The following is a 10,630-nucleotide window of genomic DNA, read 5'->3' as shown; positions in this document are numbered from 1 at the left end:
TAGCTCTCCAGCCCAGAGGGTTGTTGAACCCAATTGCAGCAGAACAGTTGATCTCAAAGCAGGTAAACCCAAGAAGAAAGGAAAACGCATAATCGAACAGGGTCGCGTTCCAATACACTACTGCTTATAAGGAGATAGGGAGCTCAAGAATGGGTGGAAACTAAAGTCATGCCAAGCGCGACAGAGAGAGAGAGAGACAGGGGAGGAATATAAACAAAAGCTCATCAGAGAAGCATTTTATTTATTTATTTTTTCATTATAGTTCAAACAACCTTGCAAGCCAGATGTTTCACGCCTATTACCGACCCCCTGCTATAGTTTGTAATATGATGTGAGCCCACCCTTTACAACTATAACGGCTTTAGATCTTCTGTGAAAGGCTTTACACAAGGTTTAGGAGTGTGTTTATCAGAATTTTTAACCTTTATTCTCCAGGAAGTGCATTTGTGAGTTCAGACACTGATGTTAGACGAGAAAGTCTGGCTCACAGTCTCCACTCTAATTTAACCCAAAAGTGTTCTATCAGGTTGAGTTCAGGACTCTGTGCAGGACAGTCAAGTTCTTCCTACACACCAAACTGGTTCCCAGACTGTTTCTGGAAAGTTGGGAGCATGAAACTGGCCAAAATCTTGTGGTCTGCTGAAGCATTAAAAGCCACATGAACTCCTAATCCCCCTCCACCAAACTTTACACTTCACAAAATGCAATCAGGTGAGTCCCAATCTCTTGGTAACCTCCAAACCATAATTCTTCACCTGGTATGCTTTACACCACTGTAAAGCTGCTCAGCCATGGAAACCCATTCCAATTCCATGAAGCTCTCCACACTCTACTGTTCTTGAGCTAATCTGAAGCTACGTCAGGTTTGGAGATCTGTAGTGATTGACCCTGCTCTGTCATTTTACGGGTTATTAGTGGATTTCGTTCCCAGTCGCTTCTACTTCAATATGAAAGCACTGACAGTTGGCTGTGGAATATTTATTAACTCAAACATTTAGATATTAACTATCATCAATACAAACAGTAACATTCTTGACTCCTGGATCAGAACATTGACAAGAAAAAAGATTTAGACATGGCTTCAAACTTTCTCCAAGCTGCTAAACCATGACCTTTCAGCCTGTTGGAGATTCCTCACACCTGTTGGTTGCCTGAACTGAGAAGATGAACTCCTGAAGGACAACTCCATATCATTATCCCCCCTTTACCAAACTTTACACTTGGCAAAATGCAGTCAGGCGAGTACAAACCTAATGGCAACCACCAAATTCAAAACCATCCATTGGATTACCAGATGGGACATTTTTTTAAAAAACATTTTTCCACTGCATCAGATGCTTTGCATTGTATAACCCTGCTCTATCATTTTATGAGTTATTAGTTGCTGTCGTTTACAGTCGCTTCCACTTTGATATAATACCACTGACAGTTTGCTGTTGAATATTTAGTTACTTAAACATTTAGATATATCTTCAATACAAACAGTGAAATTCTTCACTACTGGATCAGAACATTAACATTAAAAAAAGAGCACATGGCTTTAGACTTTCTCCAAGCTACTAAAGCAACGCCATTCAACTCCATATCATTATCCTCCCTCTACCAAACTTGACACATGGCAAAACGCAATTAGACAAGTACCATTCTCTTGATAACAACCAAACCCAGACTCCAATCTATTGGATTGCCAGATGGGAAAGTGCGATTCCTCACACTAAAGAACATTTTCCCATTGTATCTGATGTTTTACATTGCATTTGATCTTTAGAACATTTAGATCTTTAATATCTTCAATACAAACTGTAACATTCTTCACTACTGGAGAAGTAGTTTATTAAGAAGAAAAGATCTTTAGACATTGCTTTAGACTTTCTCCAAGCCTGTGGGAGTTTCCTCACACCTGTTGGTGGCCGTCGCTGGAGATATTAGGTTCACACTGGCAGCTGAGAGGCCCTCCCTCAGTACAGCAGACGCAGCTCTACACTGAATTTCAACTTTCAATCATATGAGCTGATCAGTAGGGGTGTGCCATGGCATATCGTATGCTCTGACACAATAAAAAAACTCCATAAAATGATATTGTGATATTACTGAGAACAAGATTATTTACTGTATATAATTTTAAATACTTTATTTTTGTTTTATTTTGTGTATCATAGAAATGTTCATCTTTGTACTTTACTTTTTACGAAATGTATGTTATTCGTATTATATTACTTTTTTTTATTAAGTTTTATTTTGTTGCAGTAGTATGTTCTTGCCAGAAATACTGTTATCACAAAAATACCCTAAAATATCCTGATATTATTTTAGAGCCATATCGACAACCCCTACTGATGAGATGACTCTTTATAGGAGAAGTTTTTTTCGAACACTGGTTTCACTATTACAGTCCTCTACATCCTGTAAAATAAGAAAATATCAAATTACAGTTTCCCCCTCAGTTGTAGCCCCCTCTAAATATAGTCCATTAATCAGAACATGTTTAATGTACTGTTCTTATGACATTGATATCTAAAAACTATCATGTATATGAGTTAGCATGGTGCTAACTCTTGAATTAAGTAATCACAGTTTGTAATACTGTCTCTAATAGACGTGTTGATGTTTGTTAGTGTATTATTTGCAATCATATAGTAAGAGACAGCCTGTTAACATTCTCCACCAAACACCAGACAGCCCAAACAACTGGGGGGTGTGCCACACACGTCTGTAATAGTGGGGGTAGTTTCATTTCACACTGCTTCATTTGGCTTGTCACTTTTTAACCCTGTGAGGACAGCTGGCAGTGCTGGAATGTTTGTCTGAGTGGGGTAATGCTGGGTCAAGATCCATTTGACGTACAGTACAGTACAACCAAAGCCTGGGTTACTATGTGCCAGAGAACTGGGGCTCTCAATGAGAGAGAGTGCAGTAGGTCATGCTGCTTCTCCATCAGCAGCCGGAGTCTGAGAGAGAGAGAGAGAGAGAGAGAGAGAGAGAGAGAGAGAGAGTACAGTAGAACATGCTGTTTCTCCATCAGCAGCCGGCGTCTGAGAGAGAGAGAGAGTACAGTAGGACATGCTGATTCTCCATCAGCAGCCAGAGTCCGAGAGAGAGAGTACAGTAGGTCATGCTGCTTCACCATCAGCAGCCAGAGTCCGAGAGAGAGCGAATATATTAGGTGATGCTGCTTCTACATCAGCAGCCGAAGTCTGAGAGAGAGAGTACAGTAGGTCATGCTGTTTCTCCATCAGCAGCCGAAGTCTGAGAGAGAGAGAGAGAGAGAGAGTACAGTAGGTGATGCTGCTTCTCCATCAGCAACTGGAGTCTGAGAGGGTGGGTTCTAGTAAGTAAGTTGGCAAATTAATTAGTTAATTGGCTTACATTAATTAAGAAGAAATTATGATATAACTATGGAATAAACATGTCTTATTCCAGCTAACAATTTCTGGTTACCAGAACGTTTTTTGAATGTTACGATTAAAGTTCTTTCTTGAACATTCAACCTGTAAAGTTTTCTGGATGTTCTTAGAATGTTTTTATTTAATGTTTTTAAACATTCTGCTGACATCTCTGCAGCGTCACGGGTAAATGTTTTAATTTTTAGTTTACGGAATGTTACTTTTAATGTTTACATAAGGTTAGTATTTATCTAGCTGGGAAATTTATGTGAGAAATGTTCTAATAACATTGTGATGAAAACTATTATTACTTCACAGGTTTTCCGAACATTTCTAGAACCTTATTTCTGTAATGTTACAAGCTAACTCTCCTTGAACTTTTTCAAAATGTTACTAAATGTTTGTTTTTTTTATAATGATGTAATTACAGTGTCATGTTACCATTACTGGTAGTTGCTTATGGAACTGTGGAGAATCAAAAAAGCTAAAATTTGATAAAGATAAGCATATTTCTAAGCATATTTCCAGGTGTTTTACCGCTATTTCTTGAGCAACAATGCTAATAAAGTGTCCTTGGGCCTGGGCTGCAGCCCTTGTAGACCCATTAATGGGATACGATCTGAGTTCCCTAAGCTGGAAATTTGATAAAATTGAGGTTTTCATTATAGTAAGGAGATAAAAACACTTAATATCACCCATATCATTTAGATAAGGCTATAATAAGCTATGAAATCTGAATGTGTATCTGACCCAGTTCTGTGACTCTGTTGAACTGTGTTGAACTTTCCTGATACAGAATCATCACAGAGAGCTTTAATCTGGATGTGCTGGAGAGCTTCCTCCAGAGCTGCAGTCTTCAGGAAAACCTTGGAGAAATGATTAAGCAGTATTTTCCTCTGGTTGTTTGGAGTAAAGCAGTCATAATCCCGGACTCCAGCTCCTAATCCCTCTTCTACAGGATCCTTCTGAAGAAGCCTAAAGAGATTAGAGTATATTTAATCCTGTTAGTGAGGGTGTGTTAATCACATCAACTCCATCCTGTTTCAGAGGCTCAGTCCTACAGTATATCATCATCATATACGTACCAGCTGAGGCGGGTGGGGGAGGGTTAGAGTGGTAGGGTCTTCAGAACCACCTGAGACTCAGCATATGGAAATATGTCGACCATGCTGGAGAGCATGTGCTGAAGAAATGGGCTGATCCTGATGAGCTGGTTTGGGTTTTCTTGGACAGCTGAGGCTTTTATAAGACCTGTTAAGGGATCAGGGAGTCAGTCTTAAGCTTAGTCTTCTAATACGCAGCATTTTGAAAGAAGATTTTCTATAGAAATTAAAATATAGGGCCCTGTTTTAGTGATCAATAGCGTATCGGTCAATTGCTCATTGTGCATCTTATTGGCGTGTTGTTGTGTCTTTGGTTTCATGAGGACGCAAAAGAAAAATACGCCTTGCGCAGCTCGAAAGATGCAAAACGCATGAGCTAATTCTCTTAATTAATTATGGGTGTGGTTATTTTTGGCCGTAACGTGAAATGAACTAATCGTCATTTCATGTGCCAGTCATCATTGCCTTTAAGAGTCGGGTGAGCTCTGACTTTGGGGCATTCGTATCTTAACAGCGTGGCGTTTTTGTGTGTCTCAGCAGAGACAGATACTGATCTGCTTGTGCACTCTGTGAAGATACACCATCAGCTCATTTAAGGGAACAGAAATTTTATTTTATTCTTTATTCTGTTTGTTCTTAGATTAAAAGCTGCAAAGTTAAGACAGGTATAGACAGCTGACTGTTGAATGTTGTCAGGGTTTTAATCAGGCAGTGGCGCACACCTCACTCCCAAACCACCACGTCCATCAATATACATTTATTTCTAAACTCTGATGCTATTTTAGTGCAGGCGCAAGACACGAAAATTGACTGTTGACGGGGTGTAGGATAGCAATGAGCATTACGACGTGCCTTTCGCAGGGTTCACAATTGGGCCCGTAGACTTATAGGATATAGGACAAATCGTAAACCCTGCAAAAGGCACGTCGTAATGTTTCTCAGTAGAAATTTGAAACAGCTCATTATATGTTGTTTTGGTTCTAGAATTTGCCTAGTATAGATTTCTTGTTGGAACACCTTTGTTTAATGTGTTAATTTGTGTATAATCAGTTTGGATAAACCCATTGTATAATTTTGTTTTGCAAACAGAACCAGTATTCAATTGTAAGCCATTGCGATATCATAACAAAAAACACGATTAATTCCTCTAGTTAACCACTAGCCATTGATGGAGGTTATGTTGTGATATTGTGATGTTGTAAAGAGAATAGACATTTCACCCTACTATTTACTCATTAGCCACTGTTAAATATGGCAAAAGCAGCTTGAGTCAATTGTCATATTATACTCAGCAGCCGGGGTTCCAATTGTGACTAGATCCCAGGCTGATGCAACTCCAGAGTAGCCTTTGTGATATTTGGAGACGTTTGGTATCTGGGTTCTGTTGGAGAACCTTTGTTTAATGCATTCATCTGTCAAGCTATTGCATCCCAACGGTTAACTGTAAGGAATGTTTTTTGACATCGGGAAGAAATCATAGAACCGCCATTTAATTCAATTAGGTAATTATGTTATGATGTAGAGATGCTATAAAGAGACTACACCCTACTAGTTACTCGATAGCCACTGTTGAAGATGGTGAAAGCAGCGTGGGCCAATTGTCATATTATACTCAGCAGCCGGAGTTCCAGTTGTAAGCCGTGATTCAAACTACTGTGAAAAATCAAGCTATTTCATATACATCCCATCAGTTAACTGTAAGGAATGTATTTTGACATTGTAAAGAAATCATAGAACCTCTATTTAATTAAATTAGGTAAATTATGTTGTGAGGAAGAGATGCTATACAGAGATTACACCCCACTAGTTACTCCTTAGCCACTGTTAAAAGTGGCGAAAGCAGTGTGGGCCAATTGTCATATTACACTCAGCAACCGGGGTTCCAAACATGAGCCAAGATTCAAACTACTGTAGATCCCAGACTGAAGCAACTCCAGAGTAGCCTGGGTGATACCTGGAGATGTTTGGTATCTGGGCTCTGTTGGAGAACCTTTGTCTCATGTATTCATTTGTGAATAATACAATCTCAACCTATTGCATAATTTTGTTATGAAAGCAGTAACCTAAAAATAAATCCTTCGCTTATATTCCATCTTCTAGTGCAGATCCTGAGAAATGTGTGGAGTGTTCGCTCTCTGACCGTCTCCACCGCACTCCATCATCCTCCACCTAACAAAGCCTTCGTTGAGCCGGCCGTCTCTGTGCCGCGTAGCCGTGAGACAGGAATAGCGGGGAATCAGGACGTCTACGTAACGACTGCGTGGGTCTGATGGTACTCGTCCTCAGGCCTCTCAGGAGGACAGCTCTCTGTTGTTCATCCACAGGAACGCACACTGATCCCTGTTCCTCAGGGGTAATAATACACACCTCCAGACAGACCTATCACTCTGTAGTTAACTTCACCCCCCCTGTTTAACCTCGTATTGATCCAGTCAGAAGGCCGGGGAAGACAGATTAGCAGAGGAGTTGGACGTTGACTCCAGAATTTACTTTGAAAAAAAAAAAAACTTGATAAAAATGTGTAAAAGTATATATTTTTGTTGTTTATTCTCTAAGTTAGACTACAGCTTAATCAGTTATTTGTATAATAGGTGTATGTGTGTCCCAAACCCTCACTCACCATCAGTGTGTAGTCTTTCCCACCAGGGCTACCTTCCTTTAGGAAACGGGTTTTATTCTATATAACAGTTGGCCTACAGTACTGTAATACAGTAACTCTGGCTGGGAAAAGGAAAGTTTGCCCAGTTAATATAAATATATAAATATTTAATATAAATATAAAGCAATACTATGTTGATATGGTAATAGCATTTGTTGAAATACACTGCACTGAAATACAGTTTTGCAGAGTTTTGAGTCACTACCGTCAACTTCAGAGGTCGTAATGTTATGGCTGTTGAGTGTTTTAATTTGAGAAAATGTAATTTATTTCAGATAAATACTCAAACTGTTTCATATTCCATTGTTATTACACAGCAATTGAACATTTTCCCTTACATCATCAGTGTGAATCAGGAGAAATGACTTCATTGTTGTGAAATATTGATGTCAGAGCTCAGCTGTCTCTGTTGTCCAATATTGTGCAATATAATCACAGCTGGTCAAAACAGATGGATGGATGGATGGATGGATGGATGGATGGATAGATAGATAGATAGATAGATAGATAGATAGATAGATAGATAGATAGATAGATAGATAGATAGATAGATAGATAGATAGATAGATAGATAGAACAAATAAATTATTCAGTCTTTCACTAATTTGGCCAAACAAGAAAATGGCTTTTATGCCATTACAGACAAACAGATAGACAGAGACACAGATTTTTAGTTATAGTTAATTATTGTCTTAAATATTAACCAATTATGTCTTAATAAACCCAAATAACCTTTTATTTACTATTTGTATTTTATTTGTATGTTTGATCACATCCATAACAGTAAACCGTGTTTTAGCCAGTTATGCAATGCAACACCAGCCTTATGTTTTATGAATGACTCGATCCACAAAACAGGGGGTTTTGTTTTTGAATACACCTTCATTATTCTCGTAAATATATTTAAAATAAATCTTTTTATAGGCTAATTGGATTTACTATTGGATTATGTTCTATTAAGTATTTACACTTTATAAAGCTCATTTTTATTGATCCATTTAGAACACACTACCCCTTTTTCTCAGAGTAAAATAGATAGATGTAGAAAGATGTAACAACCAAAAATGTGTTTTGTTGCCTGAGAGTCATAGTTGATTATTCCCTTAAATATTAACCAATTACATCTTAAAACACCTAAAAAACCTTTTATTTACTATTAATATTTTGTTTGTATGTTTGATCACATCCATAACAGTGATCTGTATTTTAATCTGTGACTCCAACTGACTGCAGTAGGTGAAGAATAAAGTATTTTTAAGTATTTCCCACTCTATAATTAATGACAAATTTATTGTATTTAAAATGTTATAATTACTTTATTATGGCTTTTCTGTTATAAACATATCAATGACATTTAGACGTTTATACATTTACATAGATAGATAGATTAGAGAGATAGTTTTCTAATGTTATTATAATGATATAAACACAATTTTTATTATCTCAAAATGACAATAATATCGCTTATCGCTTTTTTTTACAGTCATTTCTGGGAATATGTATCGAAATATCGTGAGAGATCTATGAAGACACCAGCCTTATGTTGTATGAATGGATTCAGATCTACAAAATAGGGGGGGTTTGTTTGAATACATCTTCAATATTCTCTTAAATATCCAAAAATATATATTTTAATACGTTTAAACACCTAAATAACCTTTTATTTATTATTGAATTAGGCTTATGTAGATATATATCAGCGTTTACAGGTTATAAAGCTCATTTTGATTCATTAATACAGAATAAACTCCCCCTTTTTCTCCGAGTAATGGTACAGTCCAGCACTGAGGCCACAGATAGTGGTGGATGCCCGACTCCTCCGCTCCAGCTCCGCTCTGGCCGCAGGGAGGCGGGTTTTTTGGGTTTATCTCCGCCGAGCTGGGCTGTGTCTTCTTTTCTCCTTCACTGTGGAGGTCTGTGTTTTCTTCCAGACCCAGTTTGTTGGATGTCTCGCTTGGATTAAGCGTTTAATTCGTGTTTTTCGTGCTGTTTTTACTACGGGACGCGTCTAAAGTGGAGGATCTCGGAACGTCGAAAATCTCAGTATTTGGCTCACTGGTGGAATGACGGAGTGCGGAGAGGAGCAGAAAAGCGGGTAAAAAACACCAAAAAACGCCGAAATAATGGAGAAAACGGAGCTCGAGAGCAGTTTCGAGGAGAAGCTGACCTTGGTCGAAAAAGGTACGTGTGATTAAATCGGATTAATAACCTAAAAAACACTATTTATGGTCCGTTTTTTCCATCATCTAGCTGGATTTGTCCGTTCCACCTTAAATGGTGCAGCAGTTGCATTCTGGCGCTTCAGCGCCAGAATGCAACTGCTGCACCATTTAAGGTGGAAAGGACAAATCCAGCCATATTTAAGCTGGAATTCTTTTATTTAAGGTGGAATTGAAGAAATTAACACCAATCCTAACCTAGATGTTGGAAAACCCCCAAAACAAACCACCAGTTGAAGCTAGAAAAACAGTTTAAAACAATTTAACCATAATCATAAAAATATATATATATATATATTAATTTTATTTTATCTGATTTTACGTATTTTTCACGCAAGGATCCTCATCCAGACACACCCTGAAAACAACTGCTGCTTCTGTTCTTTCCACACAGCCAGAGGTCATTAATTTATTTCACTAAGCTAGATAACTAAAATAATAAAACAAAAAATAGTTTTATTAATTAATTAATTAATTAATTAATATATACAGCACTGGGGAAAAATAGTTTCTGTATCAGTTTCTATGATTTTGCTATTTATAGCTTTATGTTTGGGTAAAACGAACGCTGTTGTTTATCGTGAATCTCAGCATGTTCTCCTCCACCAGTCTTACACACTGCTTTTGGATAACTTTATGCTGCTTTACTCCTGGTGCAAAAATTCAAGCAGTTCAGTTTGGTTTGATGGTTTGTGATCATCCATCTTCCTCTTGATTATATTCCAGAGGTTTTCAATTTGGTAAAATTAAAGAAACTCATCATATTCTCTCTTATTTTTTCCAGAGCTGTATATATAAATAGCCTAACTAAAGAGATAAATGAGAGACATGGAGGCACCCTAAAACAAATTGTTTCAATATTTATACATACTTTTATTGTCATTTTTAATGGATTTTTCTTTAAAAGACAATACAAAATAGTTCAGAGATGTGGATAGTTAATAGTTCAAAGATAGAACGAAACATATAAGAATTATGGACTCATTTTGACTTGATTTATGAAGAAACAAACAGGATACAACATTATCAGAGTGTGTATCTACACAGCAAAATTGATATTGTTAAATGAACTCTTTTAGCGTTGAGTTTTAACACTATGCTAGATAACTGTAGAGTTAACATTTTATAGATAGATAGACGATTAGATAGATAGATAGACAGACAGACAGGTAGATAGATTGTTGGTGGAAAAGTGGTATGTTATTATTTGTGATGGACAAAATTAATTTAATGTCTTTAAAACTAAACAATTCCAAATAGTTTTCG

General features: G+C 37.4%; 2 protein-coding genes across 5 annotated transcripts in view; one reads left to right on the top strand and one right to left on the bottom strand.

The window, feature by feature from the left end:
- The window catches only part of eva1bb (eva-1 homolog Bb (C. elegans)), a 519,072-nt gene that overhangs the window by 342,664 nt on the left and 165,778 nt on the right, over positions 1-10,630 (bottom strand). The gene's annotated exons all lie outside the window — the stretch shown is intronic.
- The window catches only part of LOC125788967 (MAP7 domain-containing protein 1-like), an 81,471-nt gene continuing 79,791 nt past the window's right edge, over positions 8,951-10,630 (top strand). For 3 of the 4 annotated variants that reach the window (XM_049472936.1, XM_049472937.1, XM_049472935.1), the window contains exon 1: positions 8,951-9,326. In XM_049472936.1, coding sequence (XP_049328893.1) covers positions 9,269-9,326 — 58 coding nt within the window. In that variant the 5' untranslated portion in view covers positions 8,951-9,268. The remainder of the gene's footprint in view (positions 9,327-10,630) is intronic. The other variant, XM_049472938.1, reaches the window with a different exon arrangement.

Source organism: Astyanax mexicanus, unplaced genomic scaffold, assembly GCF_023375975.1.
Source record: "Astyanax mexicanus isolate ESR-SI-001 unplaced genomic scaffold, AstMex3_surface scaffold_31, whole genome shotgun sequence".
Taxonomy (NCBI): domain Eukaryota; kingdom Metazoa; phylum Chordata; class Actinopteri; order Characiformes; family Acestrorhamphidae; genus Astyanax; species Astyanax mexicanus.
The sequence above is the reverse complement of the archived record's forward strand: the minus strand, read 5'-3'. Positions and strand labels throughout refer to the sequence as shown.